Source organism: Heterodontus francisci, chromosome 27, assembly GCF_036365525.1.
Source record: "Heterodontus francisci isolate sHetFra1 chromosome 27, sHetFra1.hap1, whole genome shotgun sequence".
In the NCBI taxonomy this organism is placed as follows: Eukaryota; Metazoa; Chordata; class Chondrichthyes; order Heterodontiformes; family Heterodontidae; genus Heterodontus; species Heterodontus francisci.
Genome location: NC_090397.1, coordinates 75,121,796 through 75,148,898, shown reverse-complemented (window position 1 = coordinate 75,148,898; position 27,103 = coordinate 75,121,796). Strand labels below are relative to the sequence as shown.

The following is a 27,103-nucleotide window of genomic DNA, read 5'->3' as shown; positions in this document are numbered from 1 at the left end:
TTCCCCTGGCTTTAGAGGGGATTACAATTAGTTCAATTTTTACAGAACACTTGAATGTCATGCATACAGGGAGAAGAGCATTTATTAAGGTGGAGGTTTAAAAAAAAATCAAGAGTTTTGAGGTATTGGATCAGGCCTACAGAAAAGAATTTTAAAACCAGGGACATGGTGTATTATAAAACAGAAGGGCAGAAAGAATGAAGAGGCCCAAGAAAAGTTATAGGCACTGAGAGCAAAAGAATAACTTTGCAACATAGAATCACAGAACTGTTACAGTACAAGAGGAGGCCATTCAGTTGATCATGTCTGCACTACCACTCAGAGCAGTTCCATTCCCCTGCCTTCTCCCCATAACCCTGCACATTCTTCCTTTTCATATAACTGTCGAATTCCGTTTTGAATGCTTCAACTGAACCTGCCTCCAGCACATTCCAGACCTTAACCACTCGCTGCATGAAACTGTTTTGCCTCATGTCACTTTTGCTTCTCTTAACAAATACTTCAAATCTGTGCCCTCTCATTCTCGATCCTTTCAAGAGTGGGAACAGTTTCTCTCTATCTACTGTCCAGACCCCTCATGATTTTGAATACCTCTATTAAATCATCTCTCTGCCTTCAAGGAAAACAGTTCTAAGTTCTCCAATCTATCTTCATAACTAAAGTTCCTCATCCCTGGAACCATTCTCGTGAATCTTTTCTGTACTCTGTCCAATGCCTTCACATAGTTCCTACAAATGCAGTGCCCAGAATGGGATGCAACGCTCCATTTGAGGCTGAACTAGTGTCTTATACAAGTTCAACATAACATCCTTGCTCTTGTACTCTGTGCCCCTATTAATAATGCCCAGGACACTATGCTCTATGCTTTATTAACTGTGCTCTCAACCTGTCCTACCACCTTCAATGACTTGTGCACATATACACCTAGGTCCCTCTGCTCCTGCACCCCATTTAGAATTGTGCCCTTTATTTTATAATATTTCTTCATGTTCTTCCTACCAAAATTAATCACTTCCCATTTCTTTGCATTGAACTTCATCTGCCACCTGTTTGTCCATTCCGCCAACTTGTCTATGTCCTTTTGAAGTTCTATGCTATCCTTCTCACAGTTCACAATGCTTCCATGTTTCATATCATAGAACATAGAACATTACAACGCAGTACAGGCCCTTCAGCCCTCGATGTTGCGCTGACCTGTGAAACCATCTGACCTACACTATTCCATTTTCATCCATATGTCTATCCAATGACCACTTAAATGCCCTTAAAGTTGGCGAGTCTACTACTGTTGCAGGCAGGGAGTTCCACGCCCCTACTACTCTCTGCGTAAAGAAACTACCTCTGACATCTGTCCTATATCTATCACCCCTCAACTTAAAGCTATGTCCCCTCGTGTTTGCCATCACCATCCGAGGAAAAAGGCTCTCACTATCCACCCTGTCCAACCCTCTGATTATCTTATATGTCTCTATTAAGTCACCTCTTATCCTCCTTCTCTCTAACAAAAACAACCTCAAGTCCCTCAGCCTTTCCTCGTAAGACCTTCCCTCCATACCAGGCAACATCCTAGTAAATCTCCTCTGCACCTTTTCCAAAGCTTCCACATCCTTCCTATAATGCGGTGACCAGAACTGCACGCAATACTCCAGGTGCGGCCGCACCAGAGTTCTGTACAGCTGCAGCATGACCTCGTGGCTCCTAAACTCGATCCCCCTACTAATAAAAGCTAACACACCATATGCCTTCTTAACAGCTCTATTAACCTGGGTGGCAACCTTCAGGGATTTATGTACCTGGACACCAAGATCTCTCTGCTCATCTACACTACCAAGAATCTTCCCATTAGCCCAGTATTCTGCAATCCTGTTACTCCTTCCGAAGTGAATCACCTCTCACTTTTCCGCATTAAACTCCATTTGCCATCTCTCAGCCCAGCTCTGCAGCCTATCTATGTCCCTCTGTAACCTACAACATCCTTCGGCACTATCCACAACTCCACCGACCTTCGTGTCATCCGCAAATCTACTAACCCACCCTTCTACACCCTCATCCAGGTCATTTATAAAAATGACAAACAGCAGTGGCCCCAAAACAGATCCTTGCGGTACACCACTAGAAACTATAGAAACTATCATCTGCAAACTTTGAAATTGTTCCCTGTACACCAAGGTCTAGGTCATTAATATATATCAGGAAAAGCAAGGGTCCCAACACTGACCTCTGGGGAACTCCACTACAAATCTTCCTCCAGCCCGAGAAACAACCATTAACCACTACTTTGTTTCCTGTCACTCAGCCAATTCCATATCCATGTTGCGACTGTCCCTTTTATTCCACGAGCTACAAGTTTGCTCAAGTCTTTTGTGTGGCACTTTATCAAATGCCTTTTCGAAGTCCATGCACACCACATCAACAGCATTGCCCTTATCAACCCAATGTTACTACCTCAAAAAAAAACTCCAGCAAATTACTTAAGCATGATTTTCCCTTAAAAAATTCATGCTGGCTTTCCTAAATTAACACATTTGTCTATATGACTATTGATTTTGTCGTGATTTTTTTTTTCTCTCAGCTTTCCCCCCACCGAAGTTAAACTGACTGGCCTGCAGTTGTTGGGCTAATCTTTACATGCTTTTTTTGAACAAGGGTGTAACGTTTGCAATTCTCCAATCCTCTGGCACCACCCCTGAGTCTAAGGAAGACTGAAATTATGGCCAGTGCCTCTGCGATTTTCACTCTCTCTTCCCTCAGTATCCTTGGATGCATCTTATCTGGTCCTGGTGTCTTATCTACTTTAAGTACAGACAGCCTAACTAATATTTCCTCATTATCAATTTTAAACCCCTCTAGTGTCTGACTTACCTCCTCTTTCAACATTGTCTGGGCTGCATCTTAGTCATAGTTATACAGCACAGAAACAGAAATCTTCTTCCTTGGTAAAGACAGATGCAACATATTCATTTAATACCTCAGCTCTGACCTCTACTTCCATGTGTAAATCCCCTTTCTGGTCCATAATCAGCCCCACTCCTCTTTTTTTACCACATTTTTATTATCTATGTGCCTATAGAAAACTTTGGGATTTCCTTTAATGCTAGCTGCCAGTCTCTTTTCATGCTCTCTCTTTGCTTCTCTTATTTGCTTTCTCACTTCCCCTCTGGACCTTCTATATTCAGCCTGGCTCTCAATGGTATTTTCTACCTGGCATCTGTCATAAGCACACTTTCTTCTTAATCTCTACCTCTTTTGTCATCCAGGGAGCTCTGGATTTCTTTGCCCTACTTTTTCCCTTCGAGGGAACATACCTTGACTGTGCCCAAACTATCTCTTCTTTGAAGGTAGCCCATGGTTCATCTACCAGTTTTTCTGCCAGCTGTTGACTCCAATTTATTCTCCCCAGCTCCATTCTTACCCCATTGAAGTTGGCCTTGCCCCAGCTAATTATTCTTACCCTGGATTGTTCTTTGTCCTTTTCCATAGTCAGCCTAAACCTTATGATACAATGATCACTATCCCCTAAATTCTTCCTTACTGATACTTGATCCATTTGGCGCACCTCATTCCCAAGAACCAGGCCTAGCAGTGCCTCCTTTCTCATTGGGCTAGCAACATACTGTCGTAGAAAATTCTCCTGAACACACTCTAGGAACTCTTGCCCCTCACTGCCCTTTACACTACTATTAGCCGAGTCTGTTTGGATAATTAAAGTCCCCCATTATAACTACTCTATAATTTTTGCACCTCTCTGTAATTTTCTTGCAAATTTGTTCTTCCACGTCCTTCCCACTAGCTGGTGGCCTCCAGACAACACCGAGAAATGTAACTGCACCATTTTTTTTAAAAAAGAGATACAGCACTGAAACAGGCCCTTCGGCCCACTGAGTCTGTGCCGACTATCAACCACCCATTTATACTAATCCTACACTAATTCCACATTCCTATCGCATTCCCACCCGTCCCTATATATTTCCCTACCACCTACCTATACTAGGGGCAATTTATAATGGCCAATTAACCTATCAACCTGCAAGTCTTTGGCATGTGGGAGGGAACCGGAGCACCCGGAGGAAACCCACGCAGACACAGGGAGAACTTGCAAACTCCACACAGGCAGTACCCATAATTGAACCCGGGTCGCTGGAGCTGTGAGGCTGCAGTGCTAACCACTGCGCCACCCACTTAGTTCCAGCCAAATTGATTCTGTCCTCGACCCCTTTGGGATGTCCTTTTTCTCCAGCACAGCAATGCTCTCCTTAATCAATATGGCCACCTCTCCCCCTTTTTTTCCCTTTCCTATCTCTCCTGAACACCTTGTATTCAGAAATATCTAACCCCCAGTCCTGCCCTTCTTTGAGCCAGGTCTTTGTTCAGGCTACAATATCATATTTTCCACATGGCAATCTGCACCTGTAGCTCACCAGTCTTATTAACCACACTGCGTGCATTCACATATATGCACAATAACCCTGATTCAGACTTTATTACTTTCTCCCTTACTCTGACCCTCCCTAATAACTTACTATTCTCTACTCTCTTGCTATCTATCTCCACCAGTATTCTCTGCTCCTTGGTATTCCTCTCTGATACTTGCTCCTGGTTCCCACACCCCTGACAAGTTACATAGCAACCAAACCATTACAGTGCATTCCTCATGGCTTATTGATACTGATTATACATTGACTGAATCTGAACAAATGATGGACATTGATGCGCCATGTACTTTGCATGCACATATGTCAGACCTTTTACAAGCAACACGACTGTGGCAGATAACGGGCTAACTGAGTGTTGACCAAGTGATAAGGCCATTTATCCCAAAGGTCAACTCCTGAAAGTTGGGACTCGAGTGACATATATGCCAGAAGCAGCTAGTGAATGGAAGGAAGCCACCATTATAGGAAGAGCAGGAAAGGCCACAGGGAAATACAAACATTGTCTGAATGTGCAAGACAAGGGACAGGATATCAGACCGAGAGATTGGCAGAAGCAAGTGAAAATGTGGAAGGCCAGAAAATGTAGTGTAAGTTCAGACAGTGGGCCTGAAGATGATCATAGTCCAAGAAAAAGGTCACGAGCTTGTGAAAGGAAGTCTGGTCATAGGAGGGACAGGTCGAGTTGTAGCAGTGCAGAAAGGGAGAGGAAATCTAGTAGGCGACGTGGTCTCACAAGAGCAAGGACCAGAGAGCAGGCGAAGAGCACCACAAGAGTAGGTGCCCTTACGATACAGAAGCTCGAGTGGCTATTAACAAGTTAGATGGTAAGTTGGTAAAGGATGCAAAATAAAAAATGCTTGACAGTTGGAGAGAGTTTGGCGTATACACAGAGGTGCCAGGTAGAGGACAACCAGCATTGTCCCATAGATGGATCTGTACAAAGAAAGTACTTCCCAATGGTACGAATAAAGCTAAGGTCAGACTTGTCGCTCGGGGATTTGAGGAACGACTGGGCGACCCTGAAGTTAGAGTAGATTCCCAACAGCAGGAAAAGTAAGTTTGAGGATTTTCCTAGTCCTTTTAGCGACACACATGGGAATGTAAGTCCACTGACATCAAAGCAGCATTTTTGCAAGGGGAGAAATTTCAAAGGGAAGTATTTTTAAAGCCACCAAAAGAAGTTGGAGATATAGAGGGGAAATTATGAAAGCTAAATGTTTGTCTATGTGCTAAATGGTGCATCCAAGATGTGGTATTTTTCAGTTAGGTCTGTCCTACTAAAAGCTGGTTATATTCAGCTGAAAGCAAATCTGGCAATGTTTTTTTGATACTATGAAGAAAAACTAGAGGGCATTTTCGAGATGCACGTAGATTTTCTGTGGGGAGGATCTGCGGCATTTGAGAAATTTGTGGTAGATGAAGATCTACAGGAATTTAAAATTGGAAATCGGGCTTCTGGAGCTTTTAAATATATAGGGTTGAATATTAGGCAGACTAAGTTAGGGTAACCCTAAAATCAACAGTCCTACCTAGAGAATGTTAAGGTCCCAATAAGTCTGGCCAGATCCTCAAAAGGAAGACTCTGCAACCAAGGAAGAAGCAGACCAGTTAAGGAGCTTACTCGGGCAATTAAACTAGGCTGGATGCTTGCTATGATGTATTAGAATTGAGCACCATGCTGAAACATATTACTGTTGGGCAAGTGTTGAAGGAAAATAAGACATTGAAGAAACTGGGTTTAGACAAATGTACAATTAAGTTTCCAGCACTGGGTGACCCAGAAGAAATTAGTCATTTTTAATGACGCCTCACGCTAATCTTCTCGATGGTTATTCGAGCGCAACAGGGTTCATTATCATTTCTTCCCACCAAAAATATAAAGGTTGTCCATTATCCTGGGAAGTGAAGAAAATAGAGGATAGTTAAAAGCACCTTAGCTGCTTAGACACTTGCACTGAAAGCGATTAGAAATGGGTATGTATTTATTGAGTATTTTAAAGGAACTCTTTTATGAGGTGCAATCAGTGAAACATTTTCCTATAGAATGTTATATAGATAACCATTCTCTCTGGGACAATGTCCATTCGACAAAAAGTGTCATGGAAAAGAGGTTGAGGATTGAGTATAAAAGAAATGTTGGAAAGAAAAGAAATTTCCAAAATAAAATGGATTGATGCAAGTCATTAATTGTCGGATTGTTTTATGAAGAGAGGTGCTTGTTCAAAGAAATTGTTGGATATCCTCGAAGAGAGCCGTCTTGTGTTATGATGATTTAGGAAAATGTGGACATTTTTCTTGTGTTAAGATTACTTTGTAATTCTTTAAAACAGTTTTTTTTAAAGGTGGAGAGAATATACAGTATGTTAATGACTGGTGCTGTTGATATAATAATGTAAGATACATTTTTCTGTATCTTTTTGTGTGTCAAAGAACAAAGAAAATTACAGCACAGGAACAGGCCCTTCGGCCCTCCAAGCCTACGCCGATCCAGATCCTCTATCTAAACCTGTCACCTATTTTCTAAGGGTCTGTATCTCTTTGCTTCCTGCCCATTCATGTATCTGTCTAGATACATCTTAAAAGACACTATCGTGCCCGCGTCTACCACCTCCGCTGGCAACGCGTTCCAAGCACCCACCACCCTCTGCGTAAAGAACTTTCCACGCATATCCCCCCTAAACTTTTCCCCTTTCACTTTGAACTCGTGTCCCCGAGTAATTGAATCCCCCACTCTGGGAAAAAGCTTCTTGCTATCCACCCTGTCTATACCTCTCATGAATTTGTACACCTCAATCAGGTCCCCCCTCAACCTCCGTCTTTCTAATGAAAATAATCCTAATCTACTCAACCTCTCTTCATAGCTAGTGCCCTCCATACCAGGCAACATCCTGGTGAACCTCCTCTGCACCCTCTCCAAAGCATCCACATCCTTTTAGTAATGTGTCGACCAGAACTGCACGCAGTATTCCAAATGTGGCCGAACCAAAGTCCTATACAACTGTAACATGACCTGCCAACTCTTGTACTCAATACCCCGTCCGATGAAGGAAAGCATGCCGTATGCCTTCTTGACCACTCTCTTGACCTGCGTTGCCACCTTCAGGGAACAATGGACCTGAACACCCAAATCTCTCTCGACATCAATTTTCCCCAGGACTTTTCCATTTACTGTCTAGTTCACTCTTGAATTGGATCTTCCAAAATGCATCACCTCGCATTTGCCCTGATTGAAATCCATCTGCCATTTCTCTGCCCAACTCTCCAATCTATCTATATTCTGCTGTATTCTCTGACAGTCCCCTTCACTATCTGCTACTCCACCAATCTTAGTGTCGTCTGCAAACTTGCTAATCAGACCACCTATACTTTCCTCCAAATCATTTATGTATATCACAAACAACAGTGGTCCCAGCACGGATCCCTGTGGAACACCACTGGTTACACGTCTCCATTTTGAGAAACTGCCTTCCACTGCTACTCTCTGTCTCCTGTTGCCCAGCCAGTTCTTTATCCATCTAGCTAGTACACCTTGGACCCCATGCGCCTTCACTTTCTCCATCAGCCTACCATGGGGAACCTTATCAAACGCCTTACTGAAGTCCATGTATATGACATCTACAGCCCTTCCCTCATCAATCAACTTTGTCACTTCCTCAAAGAATTCTATTAAGTTGGTAAGACATGACCTTCCCTGCACAAAACCATGTTGCCTATCACTGATGAGCCCATTTTCTTCCAAATGGGAATAGATCCTATCCCTCAGTATCTTCTCCAGCAGCTTCCCTACCACTGACGTCAGGCTCACCGGTCTATAATTACCTGGATTATCCCTGCTACCCTTCTGAAACAAGGGGACAACATTAGCAATTCTCCAGTCCTCCGGGACCTCACCCGTGTTTAAGGATGTTGCAAAGATATCTGTTAAGGCCCCAGCTATTTCCTCTCTCGCTTCCCACATTAATCTGGGATAGATCCCATCCGGACCTGGGGACTTGTCCACCTTAATGCCTTTTAGAATACCCAACACTTCCTCACTCCTTATGCCGACTTGACCTAGAGTAATCAAACATCTGTCCCTAACCTCAACATCCGTCATGTCCCTCTCCTCGGTGAATACCGATGCAAAGTACTCGTTTAGAATCTCACCCATTTTCTCTGACTCCACGCATAACTTTCCTCCTTTGTCCTTGAGTGGGCCAATCCTTTCTCTAGTTACCCTCTTGCTCCTTGTATATGAATATAAGGCTTTGGGATTTTCCTTAACCCTGTTTGCTAAAGATATTTCATGACCCCTTTTAGCCCTCCTAATTCCTCGTTTCAGATTGCGCCTACAATCCCGATATTCTTTCAAAGCTTTGTCTTTCTTCAGCCTCCTAGACCTTATGCATGCTTCCTTTTTCCTCTTAGCTAGTCTCACAATTTCACCTGTCATCCATGGTTCCCTAATCTTGCCATTTCTATCCCTCATTTTCACAGGAACATGTCTCTCCTGCACGCTAATCAACCTCTCTTTAAAAGCCTCCCACATATCACATGTGGATTTACCTTCAAACAGCTGCTCCCAATCTACATTCCCCAGCTCCTGCCGAATTTTGGTTTAGTTGGCCTTCCCCCAATTTAGCACTCTTCCTTTAGGACCACTCTCGTCTTTGTCCATGAATATTCTAAAACATATGGAATTGTGATCACTATTCCCAAAGTAGTCCCCGACTGAAACTTCAACCACCTGGCCGGGCTCATTCCCCAACACCAAGTCCAGTATGGCCCCTTCCCGAGTTGGAATATTTACATACTGCTCTGGAAAACCCTCCTGGATGCTCCTTACAAATTCTGCTCCATCTAGACCTCCAACACTAAGTGAATCCCAGTCAATGTTGGGAAAATTAAAATCTCCTATCACCACCACCCTGTTGCTCCGACATCTTTCCATAATCTGTTTACATATTTGTACCTCTATCTCACGCTCACTGTTGGGAGGCCTGTAGTACAGCCCCAACATTGTTACCGCACCCTTCCTATTTCTGAGTTCTGCCCATATTGCCTCACAGCTCGAGTCCTCCATAGTGCCTTCCTTCAGCACAGCTGTGATATCCTCTTTGACCAGTAATGCAACTCCTCCACCCCTTTTACCTCCCTCTCTATCCCGCCTGAAGCATCGGTATCCTGGGATATTTAGTTGCCAATCATGCCCTTCCCTCAACCAAGTCTCAGTAATAGCAATAACATCATACTCCCAGGTACTAATCCAAGCCCTAAGTTCATCTGCTTTACCTACTACACTTCTTGCATTAAAACAAATGCACCTCAGACCACCAGTCCCTTTCCTTTCATCATCTGCTCCCTGCCTACTCTTTCCCTTAGTCACGCTGACTTCATTATCTAGTTCCTTATAGGCTTTAGTTACTACCTCCTTACTGTCCACTGACCTCATTTGGTTCCCATCCCCCTGCCACATTAGTTTAAACCCTCCCCAACAGCGTTAGCAAAAGCACCCCCAAGGACATTGGTTCCAGTCCGGCCCAGGTGTAGACCGTCCAATTTGTAATAGTCCCACCTCCCCCAGAACCGGTCCCAATGTCCCAAAAATCTAAACCCCTCCCTCCTGCACCATCTCTCAAGCCACGCATTCATCCTGACTATTCTTTCATTTCTACTCTGACTATCACGTGGCACTGGTAGCAATCCTGAGATTACTACCTCTGAGGTCCTACTTTTTAACTTGGCTCCTAACTCCCTAAATTCTGCTTGTCGGACCTCATCCCGTTTTTTACCTATATCATTGGTGCCTATGTGCACAACGACAACTGGCTGTTCACCCTCCCCCTTCAGAATGTTCTGCAGCCGATCTGAGACATCCCTGACCCGTGCACCTGGGAGGCAACATACCATTCGGGAGTCTCGTTTTCGACCACAGAACCGCCTATCTACTCCCCTTACAATCGAATCCCCTATGACTATAGCCCTTCCACTCTTTTTCCCGCCCTTCTGAACAGCAGAGCCAGCCACGGTGCCATGAACCTGGCTACTGCTGCCTTCTCCTGGTGAGCCATCTCCCTCAACAGTATCCAAAACGGTATACCTGTTGTGGAGGGAGATGACCGCAGGGACACCTGCGCTGCCTTCCTGCTCTTTCTCTGCCTTTTGGTCACCCATTCCCTTTCTCCCTCAGCAATCCTAATCTGCGGTGTGACCAATTCGCTAAACGTGCTATCCACAACCTCCTCAGCATCGCGGATGCTCCAAAGTGAGTCCAAAGTGTCTCTCTCTCTCTATTTTATATATATATATGTACATGTGTGTGTAATATAAATATGTATTTAATTTAAAGAGGGGAATCTGTTAGCGTCTAATTTCTGTTAATGGATGTTAACTACCTATTAGTTGAAGGTAACAGGATGAATAGGTATTGGGTGTTGATTAGTTAATTGTATTCAGATGTATATATAAAGAGCCAGCCAGGACTGACTGGGTGTGCTGTTAAGAGTGGAGAAGTAAGCTCTGGGAAGCAATACACAGTCTCCACCAAAGCATCCTCGTCTTAGTCTCTTCACAAACAGGCTTGGAAGTTTCTCTAACACATCAGCTACTTTTAATCTACAATGTGAAGTTTGCAAAATGGTTTTACTCCATTTTGGGTTATTTTTCTGATTGTTATTGTCACTGCAGATGCTGATGGTTTTCATTGTTTCTCTAAAAAATTCTCGAACACGACAAATTTCAAAAGGGCATAAACATTTGATAGCTGATCGTCTGCCTGTTTTATAACCTGCCGAATTCATTTTTCCATTCACTTCAATGACTGAATACTTTTAATTTCCTATTCTCACTACAGATTCTATTTTCTCTCCCCGCTGAACTATTGTCATAGGCTACAAAATTGCATAGTTCGAGGTATATACGGACATGCATATGAATTAGGAGCAGGAGTAGGCCACTTGGCCCCTCGAGCCTGCTCTGCCATTCAATAAGTTCATGGCTGAATTGATTACTCCACATTACCACCTACCCCCGATAACCTTTCACCCCCTTGCTTATCAAGAATCTATCTCCCTCTGCCTTAAAATTATTCAAAAACTCTGCTTCCACTGCCTTTTGAGGAAGAGAATTCCAAAGACTCACGACCCTCAGAGAAAAAAAATTCTCCTCATCTCTGTCTTAAATGGGTGACCCCTTATTTTTAAACAGTGACGCCTAGTTCTAGATTCTCCCAGAAGGGGAAACATCCTTTCCACAGTCACCCTGTCAAAACCCTTCAGGATCTTATATTTCAATTGAGTCACCTCTTATTCTTCTAAATTTCAGCAGATACAAGCCTAGCCTGTCCAATCTTTCCTCGTAAGACAGCCCGCCCATTCCATTTATTAGGCTAGTAAACCTTCTCTGTACAGCCTCCAACACATTTGCATCCTTCCTTAAATAAGGAGATTAGTACTGCAAACAGTACTCCAGATGTGGTCTCACCAATGTCCTGTATAGCTGAAGGATAACCTCCTTACTTTTGTATTCAATTCCCCTCACGATCAACATTAATATTCTATTAACTTTCCTAATTACGTGATGTATCTACATACTAACTTTTTGTGATTCATGCACTAGGACACCCAGATTCCTCTGCATCTCAGAGCTCTACAATCTCTCACCATTTGGATAATGTGCTTTTTTATTCTTCCAGCCAAAGTGGACAAGTTCACACTTTCCTACATTATACTCCACTTGCCAGGTCTTTGCCCACTCACTTAACCTATCTATATCCCTTTTGTAGCCTCCTTATGTGCTCTTCACAAGTTACTTTCCTACCTATCTTTGTGTCATCAGCAAATTTAGCAACCATACCTTCAGTCCTTTCATCTAAGTCATTTATATAAATTGTAAAAAGTTGAGGCCCCAGCACTGATACCTGTGGCACACCACTCGTTACATCTTGCCAACCAAAAAATGACCTATTTATGCCTACTCTCTGTTTCCTGTTAGCTAGCCAATCTTCTATCCATGCCAATATGTTACCCTCTACACCATGAGCTTTTATTTTCTGGAATAACCTTTGATGTGGCACCGTATCAAATGCCTGCAGGAGGTAGGCTTGTTTTAGTGCAGAATCAAACTAAATGACACTCATTAAATTGATCTATCTTTGTGCATTATTGTCTCAATGATATGCTGCAGGGTCGACATCCTTTATTTTGTTCAACAATTTAAGAAAACATTATTTCAAAAAGACCGCAGTAAATAAATCACATCAGTAATCGGGTTAAAAATTCTTCTAACTGCAGATCTTCCCTGAGGAGATGTAAGGATATAAAACACTATGGAATTATATAACAACTTACATTTATTTGGTGCTTTTAATGTAGTAAAATGTCCCAAGGTGCTTCACAGGGGCTTTATCAAGAAAGGAAAAAATCATGCTGACTGTTAAGACCGTAGAAGCTTTTTTTCTGAGAAAAATGTTAATACCATGGTTCTGGCTATAATTTTAAAAAGGGAAGTTCCAGGACATGTGTTTAGTTTAGTTTAGTTTAGAGATACAGCACTGAAACAGGCCCTTCGGCCCACCGAGTCTGTGCCGACCATCAACCACCCATTTATACTAATCCTACACTAATCCCATATTCCTACCACATCCCCACCTGTCCCTATATTTCCCTACCACCTACCTATACTAGGGGCAATTTATAATGGCCAATTTACCTACCAACCTGCAAGTCTTTTGGCTTGTGGGAGGAAACCGGAGCACCCGGAGGAAACCCACGCAGACACAGGGAGAACTTGCAAACTCCACACAGGCAGTACCCAGAATTGAACCCGGGTCGCTGGAGCTGTGAGGCTGCAGTGCTAACCACTGCACCACTGTGACATGAAAGGAACCTCTTTCTGAAATTTCCTCACTTTTTTTCTTCCAAATTCCAAATATGCTACCCTCTCAGTCTCTTTCTGTTTCATCCTCATTGTGTTGATATGTTGACTCTTTACATCATCTTCTTTCTTAATGAATTATTTCCAGGAGCTCTTGATCTCCTTTACTCTTTTCTCCTCTCTGAAGGTATTGCAACTCAAAGGTTGGCATTTTTCCTTTGAGTTTTCCTGTCTTTTCTCTTACCCTTTTAAGTCTTTCACAAGGGTCCCTCCATTAAAGAAAAATATATTTCTTGGTAATTAATTGAGATGAAGTTCCAGCCACAGTGGGAGGCACAAAACAAATACTACATCTAATTCTCAGGTTATTTGGCACTACTTCTATCATATCCAACAATTTTACCTGAAATCAAAAGCATTGAACAGGTCTCTTTAATACAGTGTGGATTCTATGATTATTAATTGAGTGAAACTGTTTCAAGGCAGTAACATACCTCAGACTCCAATAAGTTTTTGATTGCATGGTTTACACCCTCCTGTGAACTCCGCAATGGGAGTTCTCAGTGTCGGACATAAGCTTTTCTTTTCTGCCTTATCTTACCCTGTAAGCTCATTGACATCCATGGGGCTCTAGATTTGGCCACCTCACCCTTTTTCTTTACTCTGAACCCCTTGAAACTCCCCTTTGAATGCCTCCCACTCCTCTCACACTGATTTACCTTCAAGTAGCTGTTTCCAGTCCACTTTCGCTAAATCAGTTTAGTAAAATTGGCCTTGCCCCAATTGAGAGCTCTAACTCCTGTTCTATCTCTGTCCTTTTCCATAATTATGATAAAACTGACTGAATTATGATCACTACCAGCAATAGCCAACTGCACCATCTTTCCAGCCACGCATTCATCTGTCTTATCCTGCTATTTCTATACTCACTCACACATGGCACTGGGAGTGATACGGAGATTACTAATTTTGAGGTTCTGCTTGCTAATTTCTTACCTGGCTCCCTAAATTCTGACTGCAAGACCACATCCCTCTTTCTACCTATGTCGTTGGTTCTGATGTGGACCACAACTGCTGGCTGTTCACCCTCCCGCTTCAGGATACTCTGCAGCGGCTCAGTGACTTCCTTGACCCTGGCACCAGGGAGGCAACACACCATCCTGGATTCATGTCTGCAGCCACGGAAACACCTGTCTGTTCCCCTGACTATTGAATCGCCTATCACTATGACTATATGTAACAAAATTTATCAACCTACTTATAAAGAATGTTTGATTTAGCTACAAATAGCGAATCTTCCCCCGATGTGCTTCTGCATTATATTCAAGCGCATGAAACAATGCAGCTGGATTTCAAATGGAGTAGCTCGACTGCAATGATCTGCCATCTATCATGACACAAGCTGCCAGCACAGATCAAAACCAGCTAAAATCTGAACACAAATCCACCCCTCCCCTAACCACACTGCAGCTGCTTCACAGGAATGAGATTTTGTGGATATACCACTGAGTTGTGCTGTTGAAGTTTCTGCCATCAGCTTTGAGTTACTGCCTTGTAACATATCCCTGCATACATGACTTCACATGTTACATACACCAAAGGGTTCCATTATTCTGTCTGATGTCAGTCAATACAAATACCTGGTAAATGATCAGGAGACTTAAATTTGTAAGTGATGTTTCTGCATTGAAGGATCTCCACAATTAGCTGCTCTCCATCTGTCTTCAATTCCTTCTTCAGTGCTATCTTAATCTCTCCCATCACTTGAGTTTTACCTGTGAACAGGTATGGAAGAAAAAGGAATTATATTTCAAAAAAACTGACTTGATGTTCAATTATGTCAGTATCCTTTCATTTCCCTTCATAGATCAGGACAATCATTTATAAGAAGTTTCATTCTGTTTTCATTATATTGGATCAGACATTCACAAGCAGCCCATCAGTACTGAGAATTCACCACTGGGTTTAAAAAGCACTGTGCAAAACTAATTAAAAATATGTTGATGTGTTCACATGAATTAACCTGCTCAAATAATATTGCACTGCATGATTTCAACATCTTTATTTGTTAAAGAGTGAGGGTCACAACATCAGTGCACAACATTTTATCCATAATTCTTTAATAATGATGACAACTCAGTCAGTCTGATTAATTGAGCAGAGAGTGCTCTAAAGTGAAGAATAAGAAAAAGGTGAGAAACAATCACTGCAGCTAAAAAGGAAAGAAAACTGAGGCTCAGCTTCAGTGTAGTTTAGTTCTCCTTTACATATTTGTCCTAGAGAACTGTGTCCATAAACTGAGAAAGCATGATGGTACAAAGCTTTATCTGTGCCTGCACTTACATAAAGACAAGGAACAGTGCTGAGTTTCAGCCAGGTGGTACTTTCTCAGATTGAATTTCTCATTCCCAGGCAGAATTGCACCCATGTGCAAAGCTCCATCCCTGTCATTATAATTTTAATTGAGTTCTGATGAAGGCTCACTGACCTGCTTCTCTCCACAGATGCTGCCAGACTTGCTGAGTATTTCCAGCATTTCTTGTTTTTATTTCAGATTTCCAGAATCTGCAGTATTTTACTTTTATTAAAATTTTAATGTTTTGCTTCCGAATATTTGACCAAGTTTTTTTTAAAAAGTGTTTAAAAGCTCTAAGAACCCCTGACTCCTTCCTAAACCACATTTGGTACATAGAATATCTAACTCATGAGGTGCAAGATTGTTTCCTTTGACAAGTCTCCACTGCTTCTCCTGGAGTCGGCTTGGGAGCTAGGTTTCAACTTTAGCATTGTTGCAAATAGAAAACTGCTTTCCAGCAATGCTAAAGTTGCAGTATAAATACACCCAAGAGCGCAGGCCTTTGTCTCTGTAGGCATTAAGTAACAGGTATATACAGCTAACTACTCGATGTTCTCTAGTGGTTGATAAAGGATTGTTCAAACAAAACAGATTGTAGCCTTACAGACGAACATATGAATTAGAAGCAGGAGTAGGCCACTCAGTCCCTCGTGCCTGCTCCACCATTCAATAAGATCATGGCTGATCTGATTGTAACTTCAATTCCACATTCCCACCTACCCCCAATAACCTTTCATCCCCTTACTTATCAAGAATCTATCTACCTCTGCCTTAAAAATATTCAAAGACTCTACTTCCACCGCCTATTGAGGAAGAAAGTCCCAAAGACTCATGACCCTCAGAAAAAAATTCTCCTAACCTGTCTTAAATCGACGACCCCTTATTTTGAGATAGTGACCCCTAGTTCTAGATTCTCCTACAAGAGGAAACATCCTTTCTACATTCACCCTGTCAAGACCCCTCAGCATCCACCCCTATTGCAGCCAGCTGGCATATATTTAGAGACATTATGGCAAGGAAGGAAGCTATTTGGCCCATTGAGTCCATGCCTACTCTCTGTAGCGCAATCCAGTCAGTCCCATTCCTCCGCTCTACCCTATAACCCTGCAGGTTTATTTCCCTGAAGTGCCCATGCAATTCCCTTTTGAAATCATTGATCATCTCTGCTTCCATCACCCCGAATTGAGGGCGAGTTGCAGGTCATTGCCACTCACTGCGTTAAAAAAAAAAGTTCTTCCTCAAATCTCCCTGTATCTCTTGCCCAAAATCCTAAATCTGTGTCCCCCTAGTACTTGCAACATCAACTAATGGATTTAGCTTTTCTTTGTCCACCTTATTTAAACCTGTCATAATCTTGTACATCTTTGAGATCTACCCTCAACCTCCTTTGTTCCAAGGAAAACAACCTTAGCTTCTCCAATGTAATATTATAGCTAAATCCCCTCATCCCGGGAATAATTCTCCTCTGTACCCTCCCAAAGACCCTCGCATCTTTCCTAAATTGTAGTGACCAGAACTGGACGCAATACCCTAGTTGGGGACTAACCAGAGCTTTATAAATGTTCATCATATAACTTCTCTGCTTTTTGTACTCAATACTTCTATTTATGAAGCCCCAGATCCTATATGCTTCTCAAAATACTCTCTCAATGTGTTCTGCCACCTTCAAAGATCCATGCTCATGAAGTCCCAGATCCTTCTGTTCCTGCATACTCTTTAGAATTATGCCAATAAATATATATTTCCTCTCCTTATCCCTTCTGCCAAAATGCATCACATCACACTTCTGTGCATTAAATTCCATCTGCCACTTGTTTGCCAATTCTGCTTGTTATAGTTGATTGGTAGCATCCTCATGCTGCAGTTCCAAATATGGTGGTATCGGCAAATTTTAAAATTTTACTCTATTCCAATATCTAGTATACTCAAAAAAGCAGTGGTCCTCGCACTGACCTTTAGAGAACACCACTGCCTACTGCCCTCCAGTCTAAAAAAAAACAACCATTTATCATTACTCTTACAGATAGATTTTTGAAATATCGGGGCGTTGAGGGCCATGAGGAGCTGGCATGAAAGAAGAGTTGAGGTTGGGGGCAGATCAGCCATGATCTTATTGAATGGCGGGGCAGGCTTGAGGGGCTGAATGGCCTACTCCTGCTCCTATTTCTTATGTTCCCTGTTTTCTGTCCTTAACCAATTTTTTTTTTTACCCAAGCTGACACTGATCCTCTTATTCCATGAGCCTCAATTTTGCCAACCAGCCTATTATGTGGTACTTTGCCAAACACTTCCTTAAAATCGATATAGACAACATCCATTGCATTCCCTTCATTAACCTTCCACGTTTCTTCATCAAAAAATCAATTACATTAGTCAAGCATGATCTGCCTTTTACAAGTCCGTGCTGGCTCTCCTCATTTCACCCAAACCCCTCCAACTGCTTTTTTTTTCCCCCTGATTATTCTTTCTAAAACCTTACCCACTGATAAACTGACTGCCTTGCAGTTACTAGGAATATCCTTGCACCCTTTCTTGAATAAGGGTGTCACATTTGCCACTTAACAATTTTCTGGCACCTCCCCCTATATCTTGGGAAGGTTGGAAGATTATGGCACGCCCTTCTGCGGTCTCCACTCCCACTTCCTTGAGCAACCTGGGATGCAAGCCATCCGGACAAGGCAATTTTATCCACTCTAAACACAGCCAGCCTTTCCAGTACATCCTGCCCATCAATTTTCACCCCATAAATTACCTGTATTATCTCCGCTTCTCCTGCTATTTTGTCAACATCCTCTTCCTTAGGAAACACCGATCCAAAGTACTCATTAAGTATTCTAGCCTTGCTGTGTATCTAAGCATATATCAACTTCTTTATCTCTAATAGACCTCACCTGTTACTACTTACTATTTACATGCCGCACAGCCCTGCACTTTCCTCTTCAGTTGCTCGGAAGAGCACCCCCCACCCCCCCCCCACCACCATTTTTTAAACCCCTCTGAGAAATGAGCAATGTCTTCCCTTCTTTGGCCTCCTTGTCTTGAGAGACAATGGGTAAGCACCTGGAGGTGGTCAGTGGTTTGTGAAGCAGCGCCTGGAGTGGCTATAAAGGCCAATTCCAGAGTGACAGACTCTTCCACAGGCACTGCAGATAAAATTGGTTGTCAGGGCTGTTACACAGTTGGCTCTCTCCTTGCACTTCTGTCTTTTTTCCTGCCAACTGCTAAGTCTCTTCGACTCGCCACTCTTTAGCCCTGCCTTGATGGCGGTCCGCCAGCTCTGGTGATCACTGGCAGCTGACTCCCACGACTTGTGATCAATGTCACAGGACTTCATGTCGTGTTTGCAGACGTCTTTAAAATGGAGACATGGACAGCCGGTGGGTCTGATACCAGTGGCGAGCTCGCTGTACAATGTGGCCTTGGGGATCCTGCCATCTTCCATGTGGCTCACATGGCCAAGCCATCTCAAGCACCGCTGGCTCTGTAGGGTGTATATGCTGGGGATGTTGGCCACCTCGAGGACTTCTGCATTGGAGATATAGTCCTGCCACCTGATGCCAAGGATTCTCCAGAGGCAGTGAAGATGGAATGAATTGAGATGTCGATACGCTGTCCAGGCCTCGCTGCCGTAGAGCAAGGTGCTGAAGACACAGGGTTGATACACTCGGACTTTTGTGTTCCGTGTCAGTGCGCAATTTTCCCACAGTCTTGGCCAGTCTGGACATAGCAGTGGATGCCTTTCCCATGCGCTTGTTGATTTCTGCATCGAGACAGGTTACTGGTGATAGTTGAGCCTTGGTAGGTGAACTCTTGAACCACTTCCAGAGCGTGGTCGCCAATATTGATGGATGGAGCATTTCTGACATCCTGTCCCATGATGTTTGTTTTCTTGAGGCTGATGGTTAGGTCAAATTTGTTGCAGGCAGCCGCAATCCTGTCGATGAATCTCTGCAGACACTCTTCAGTGTGAGATGTTAAAGCAGCATCGTCAGCAAAGAGGAGTTCCCTGATGAGGACTTTCCGTACTTTGGTCTTCGCTCTTAGACGGGCAAGGTTGAACAACCTGCCATCTGCTCTTGTGTGAAGGAAAATTCCTTCTTCTGAAGACCTGAACGCATGTGAGAGCAGCAGGGAGAAGATGATCCCAAACAGTGCAGGTGCGAGAACACAGTCCTGTTTCACATCACTCAGGATAGGAAAGGGATCTGATGAAGCGCTGCTATACTGAATTGTGCCTTTCATATTGTCATGGAATGAGGTAATAATACTTAGAAGCTTTGGTGGACATCCGATCTTTGCTAGTAGTTTGAAAAGACCACGTCTGCTGACTAGGTTAAAGGCTTTGGTGAGATCAATGAAAGCAACGTAGGGGGGCATCTGTTGTCCACAGCATCTCTCCTGTAGCTGGCAAAGGGAGAACAGCATGTCAATGGTGGATCTCTCTGCTCGAAAGCTGCACTATGCCTCAGGGTAGACACGCTCGGCCAGCTTCTGGAGTCTGTTTAAAGCGACTCGAGTGAAGACATTCCCCACTATACTGAGCAGGGAGATTCCACGGTAGTTGTTGCAGTCACCGCAGTCACCCTTGTTCTTATAGAGGGTGATGATATTGGCATCGCGCATGTCCTGTGGTACTGCTCCCTCCTCCCATCACAGGCAAAGCAGTTTGTGGAGTGCTGAAAGTATAGCAGGCTTGGCACTCTTGATTATTTCAGGGGTAATGCCATTCTTTCCAGGGGCCTTTCCACTGGCTGGAGAATCAATGGCATCACTGAGTTCTGATTTTGTTGGCTGTACGTCCAGCTCATCCATGACTGGCAGAGACTGGGCTGCATTGAGGGTGGTCTCAGTGGCAACATTTTCCCTGGAGTACAGTTCTAGGTAGTGTTCCACCCAGCAGTCCATTTGCTTGCGTTGGTCAGTGATTGTGTTCCCTGATTTAGACTTGAGGGGGGCGATCTTCTTGATGGTTGGCCCAAAAGCGCTCAATGCCATCATGCATTCCTCTGATATTTCCTGTGTCAGAGGCCAGCTGAATATGACTGCAAGGTGTTGCCAGTAGTCATTTGCGCAGCACCTGGCTGTTCTTTGTGCAGCGCTTCTGGCTGCTTTAAGCGCTACGGTTGTTAACTCGCTGGGGGCTTTCTTGTAGTTCAACAGTGCAATGCGCTTAGCGGCTATGACAGATTCCAGCTCTTCAAAGTGAGATTGAAACCAGTCTGCATTCCGCTTCACACGTTTGCCAGAAGAGGTCATTGCTGAGTCATAGATGGTGTCTCTGATGTGGGCCCACTTGGTCTCTGCATCCCCTGTAGGAGTGTTTTGAAGGGCTTTTTCAAGTGAATTTAGAAACTTGTGCAACAGCTGTGGATAAGAAATTCTGTTAGTGTTGATGTGCGGGCAGCCCTTCTGCTTGGAGTGATGCAGCTTCTTTGGTTTGAGTCTAACCTTGCTGCACACCAGGGAGTGGTCGGTGTCGCAGTCCACACTGTGGAAGCTGCGTGTGATTTAAACACTGTTTAAAGAGGCTCACCTTGTGACGATGAGGTCCAGCTGGTGCCAACGACGTGATCTTGGGTGCCTCCATGAAACCTGGTAGCAGGGTTTAGTGTGAAAGAATGAGTTGGTGATGCAGAGGTTATGATAGGTACACAACTCCAGCAGTCTCTGTCCATTCTCATTCATCCTTCCAATGCCATAGCACCCAAGGCAGGAGGGCCATGAGTCATGGTCGGCCCCAACCCTGACGTTAAAGTCCCCCAGCAGGAACAAATGTTCGGTATTGGGGATGCTGCTGATATTATGGAGTTCCTCGTAGAACTGGTCTTTAGCTTCAGGTGGGGAGCAGAGTGTTGGAGCATAGATGGTGAGTAGGTGTACTGGACCAGAGGAGGTGAGCAGTTGGATGGACAGTATGCGTTCCGAGCCATTTGAAGGTGGCTCTATCATGCTGAGCAAAGAGTTTCTGATGGCGAAGCCCACTCCATGCTGTCTTGGTTCTTCAGGATCCCTACCCTGCCAGAAGAAGGTGTAGTCTTGCTCTCTTAGAGATCCGCTCGCAGGTAGGCATGTCTCCTGAAGTGCTGCAATGTCCACATTGAGTCTAATGAACTTGTTGTTCATGATGGCGGTCTTCCGAGAGTCATTGATTTGTGTAAGGTCTTCCGACAGGCCAGGACACACAGTCTGACGCTCCAGCTTGCAAAACGAGGGGCTGGTACCTTCTTTCCTTTTTTGTTGTGCTGTTCGGTGCAGTGTTACAGTCCACTTGTCGGGCAATGACCCTGAGCTCCAAGTACCCATTGAAGCAGGTGGACTGTGGCAGGACAGAACCATACTGACCGGGGGCTGCCCAGTTTGAGGCGGGCGGTAGCTGTCCAGTGAGATGCGATGACCTCCCACCGACAAAGGCAACCCATGGCGTCCAATCTCTACGTCAATCGAGCTGGACTTATAACCCATAACTGCTGCCTTCCGTGTTGTTTTGGTCACTGAGGCGACTATGGAGTGACCTCTCCATGGCGCATGCCTGGGCGGATGTATGGAGGTTGAGTGTTGCTCAGGCATCAAAACCCCCCTTTCGGCCTTCCGAGTGCGGTCCAAAGGAGTGCAGAGCACGATGTATGGCAACGGTATGACTGCAGGAACTGCCGGAAACCTGCCAAAGGTGACATGACCACCTTCGGGATTCAGCTCCGGATTTTCTGTTAGAGTTTACTCCCTCAGACTTGGTCTCTTCCGAGACACCTACAAGGCAGTGGGGTTGTTAGGGCCCCTGCTCAGGAATAGGTGGATGCTGGTGGGGGGAAGGGGGTGCGAGGGGAGGAGCTGGGAAGGGGGTGAGCTGGGATGGGGATAGAGGGGTGGAAGGGGTGCAGGGGAAGACGGTGGGGGAAGTGGGTGCTGGGGGCGAAGGGGAGAGGCGTCCAGTGGGGGTCGTGACCCTGGCCAGTGGGCCAGCCCACAGCCTGTGCAGCCTCCTCGATATCAGCATCCTTCAGGCCAACGCTGCGCTCGTGGTTGCCATCCAGCTGATGGTGGAGCTTCTTTCCCGGCTCCCAGCAGTAACGGCAGAATGACGACCGAGGCCAGATTGGGCATGGGCACTCGGGCTGCCTTTCACGTCCCTGGCCAGCGCCTTCCAGGTGGGCATGTCGTTCACGTAGTGGCCACACCAGGACGAGTAGAACTCCACAACCCAGGCGGACAATGCGTTCCTCAGCAGATGATATCCAAGCAGTGATATCCAAGCAGTAATAAGGCGGTAAGCGCAAAGGATGAACATTTCCCTCGTCCTTTGGAGAGTAGATGGTCAGGTCACCATTGAGTTACTTCGGGTCTACAGCACTGTAAACTAGCAATTGATTAATACTTAGGGTTGAAATGCACCCACTATTCGAGGCAGGGGAACTGAAACAATGAAAGAGAGGAGATTGGGAAGGAAAGGGCAATGGATGGGAACGGATGGCCAAGGTTAGAGTTATACAGCCAGGAGCTCCCTTGCCTGTCCAGGAGCCATCTTGGGGCACTGGAAATGAGCAATGTGACCAGGGAAAAAGTAAATGAGGTGGTTTCCTGTTGCCTTCCTCACATGTGCTTTAAAAGAAACACAAGTCCTCTTCCCGAAGGATCCTCCATCTGCAAGCAGCCGTGGTCCCTCAAGGTTCTGGGACTGCTGGGTAAGTGAGGTTACATATTTGGGCGGTTGCTTTACCCGAAACACTACTCGGGTAGTTTCTCCCACCCATCCTCCTCCTCTAACCAACAAAAACGTTCTGTCCGTTGGATTGCTAAGCTAACAAGTTTTGACTTTTTTTTTGGTTTTCAGTAGATTTGTTGGGAATTTAGAATAGTGGGAATGGAGGTAAAGGCAGTTGTATGTTCCTCCTGCAGAATGTGGGAGGTAAGGGTCGCCAAGAGTGTCCCTGCTGACTGCATCTGCGGGAAGTGCACCCAACCCCAGCTCCTCGAGAACCGCGTTAGGGAACTGGAGCTGGAGCTGGATGAACTTCGGATCATTCTGGAGGCGGAGGGGGTTATTGAGAGGAGTTATAGGGAGGTAGTCACACCTCAGGTAAAAGAAGTAGATAGATGGGTTACCGTCAGGGGAAGGAGAGGGAACCAGCAGGCAGTGCAGGGATCCCCTGTGGCCGTTTCCCTCAACAGGTATACCGTTTTGGATACTGTTGGGGGGGACGACTTACCGGGGTAAGCAATGGGGTACAGGTCTCTGGCACAGAGTCTGTCCCTGTTGCTCAAAGGGAAGGGGGAAGAGGAGCAGAGCATTAGTCATTGGGGACTCCATAGTTAGGGGAACAGATAGGAGGTTCTGTGGGAACGAGAGAGACTCACGGTTGGTGTGTTGCCTCCCAGGTGCCAGGGTTCGTGATGTCTCGGATCGTGTTTTTGGGATCCTTAAGGGGGAGGGGGAGCAGCCCCAAGTCGTGGTCCACATAGGCACCAACGACATAGGTAGGAAGAGAGATGGGGATTTAAGGCAGAAATTCAGGGAGCTCGGGTGGAAGCTTAGAGCGAGAACAAACAGAGTTGTTATCTCTGGGTTGTTGCCCGTGCCACGTGCTAGCGAAGCGAGGAATAGGGAGAGAGAGGAGTTGAACACGTGGCTGCAGGGATGGTGTAGGAGGGAGGGTTTTGGTTTCCTGGATAATTGGGGCTCTTTCTGGGGGAGGTGGGACCTCTACAAACAGGATGGTCTTCACCTGAACCAGAGGGGTACCAATATCCTGGGGGGGAGATTTGCTAGTGCTCTTCGGGGGGGGGGTTTCAAATAATTCAACAGGGGAATGGGAACCTAAATTGTAGTTCCAGTGTACAGGATGTTGAGAGTAGTGAGGTCAGGGATAAGGTTACAGGGACGCAAGAGGGCACTGGCAAGCAAGAACTTGGTTTAAAGTGTGTCTACTTCAACGCAAGGAACATCTGGAATAAGGTGGGTGAGCTTGCAGCATGGGTTGGTACCTGGGATCTCGATGTTGTGGCCATTTCGGAGACATGGGTAGAGCAGGGACAGGAATGGATGTTGCAGGTTCCGGGATTTAGATGTTTCAGTAAGAACAGAGAAGAGGGTAAAAGAGGGGGGGTGTGGCATTGTTAATCAAGGAGAGTATTACGGCGGCAGAAAGGACGTTTGAGGACTCGTCTACTGAGGTAGTATGGGCCGAAGTTAGAAACAGGAGAGGAGAGGTCACCCTGTTGGGAGTTTTCTATAGACCTCCGAATAGTTGCAGAGATGTAGAGGAAAAGATAGCGAAGATGATTCTCGACAGGAGCGAGAGTAACAGGGTAGTTGTTATGGGGGACTTTAACTTTCCAAATATTGACTGGAAATACTATAGTTCGAGTACTTTAGATGGGTCAGTTTTTGTCCAGTGTGTGCAGGAGGGTTTTCTGACACAGTATGCGGACAGGCCAACCAGGGGCGATGCCACATTGGATTTGGTACTGGGTAATGAACCCGGCCAGGTGTTAGACTTAGATGTAGGTGAGCACTTTGGTGATAGTGATCACAATTCGGTTAGGTTCACCTTAGCAATGGGCAGGGACAGGTATATTCCGCAGGGCAAGAATTATAGCTGGGGGAAAGGAAATTATGATGCGATTTGGCAAGATTTAGGATGCGTAGGATGGGGAAGGAAACTGCAGGGGATGGGCACAATCGAAATGTGGAGCTTATTCAAGGAGCAGCTACTGCGTGTCCTTGATAAGTATGTACCTGTCAGGCAGGGAGGAAGTTGTCAAGTGAGGGAGCCGTGGTTTACTAAAGAGGTTGAAGCGCTTGTCAAGAGGAAGAAGGCGGCTTATGTTAGGATGAGACGTGAAGGCTCAGTTAGGGTGCTTGAGAGTTACAAGCTAGCCAGGAATGATCTAAAGGGAGAGCTTAGAAGAGCGAGGAAAGGACACGAGAAGTCATTGGCGGATAGGATCAAGGAAAACCCTAAGGCTTTCTATAGGAATATCAGGAATAAAAGAATGACTAGAGTTAGATTAGGGCCAATCAAGGATAGTAGTGGGAAGTTGTGTGTGGAATCAGAGGAGATAGGGGAAGCGTTAAATGAATATTTTTCGTCCATATTTACAGTAGAGAAAGAAAATGTTGTCGAGAATACTGAGATACAGACTACTAGGCTAGATGGGATTGAGGTTCACAAAGAGGAGGTGTTAGCGATTTTGGAAAGTGTGAAAATAGATAAGTCCCCTGGGCCAGATGGGATTTATCCTAGGATTCTCTGGGAAGCCAGGGAGGAGATTGCAGAGCCTTTGTCCTTGATCTTTATGTCGTCCTTGTCGACAGGAATAGTGCCGGAAGACTGGAGGATAGCAAATGTTGTCCCTTTGTTCAAGAAGGGGAGTAGAGACAGCCCTGGTAATTATAGACCTGTGAGCCTTACTTCGGTTGTGGGTAAAATGTTGGAAAAGGTTATAAGAGACAGGATTTATAATCATCTTGAAAAGAATAAGTTCATTAGCGATAGTCAGCACGGTTTTGTGAAGGGTAGGTCGTGCCTCACAAACCTTATTGAGTTTTTTGAGAAGGTGACCAAACAGGTGGATGAGGGTAAAGCCGAGGATGTGGTGTATATTGATTTCAGTAAGTCGTTTGATAAGGTTCCCCACGGTAGGCTATTGCAGAAAATATGGAAGTATGGGGTTGAAGCTGATTTAGTGCTTTGGATCAGAAATTGGCTAGCTGAAAGAAGACAGAGGGTGGTGGTTGATGGCAAATGTTCATCCTGGAGTTTAGTTACTAGTGGTGTAATGCAAGGTTCTGTTTTGGGGCCACTGCTGTTTGTCATTTTTATAAATGACTTGGGTGAGGGTGTAGAAGGGTGGGTTAGTAAATTTGCGGATGACACGAAGGTCGGTGGAGTTGTGGATAGTGCCGAAGGATGTTGTAGGTTACAGAGGGACATAGATAGGCTGCAGAGCTGGGCTGAGAGATGGCAAATGGAGTTTAATGCGGAAAAGTGTGAGGTGATTCACTTTGGAAGGAGTAACAGCAATGCAGAGTACTGGGCTAATGGGAAGATTCTTGGTAGTGTAGATGAGCAGAGAGATCTTGGTGTCCAGATACATAAATCCCTGAAAGTTGCCACCCAGGTTAATAGGGCTGTTAAGAAGGCATATGGTGTTAGCTTTTATTAGTAGGGGGATCGAGTTTCGGAGCCACGAGGTCATGCTGCAGCTGTACAAAACTCTGGTGCGGCCGCACCTGGAGTATTGCGTGCAGTTCTGGTCACCGCATTATAGGAAGGATGTGGAAGCTTTGGAAAGGGTGCAGAGGAGATTTACTAGGATGTTGCCTGGTATGGAGGGAAGGTCTTACGAGGAAAGGCTGAGGGACTTGAGGTTGTTTTCGTTGGAGAGAAGGAGGAGGAGAGGTGACTTTATAGAGACATATAAGATACTCAGAGGGTTAGATAGGGTGGATAGTGAGAGTCTT

The 27,103-nt window shown here is 44.9% G+C and overlaps 1 protein-coding gene across 1 annotated transcript in view; it reads right to left on the bottom strand.

The window, feature by feature from the left end:
* Positions 1–27,103, bottom strand: part of LOC137384960 (protein piccolo-like) — a 631,016-nt gene that overhangs the window by 35,883 nt on the left and 568,030 nt on the right. The window contains exon 27 of the mRNA XM_068059672.1: positions 14,927–15,061. Within this exon, the coding sequence (XP_067915773.1) occupies positions 14,927–15,061 (135 nt within the window). The remainder of the gene's footprint in view (positions 1–14,926; positions 15,062–27,103) is intronic.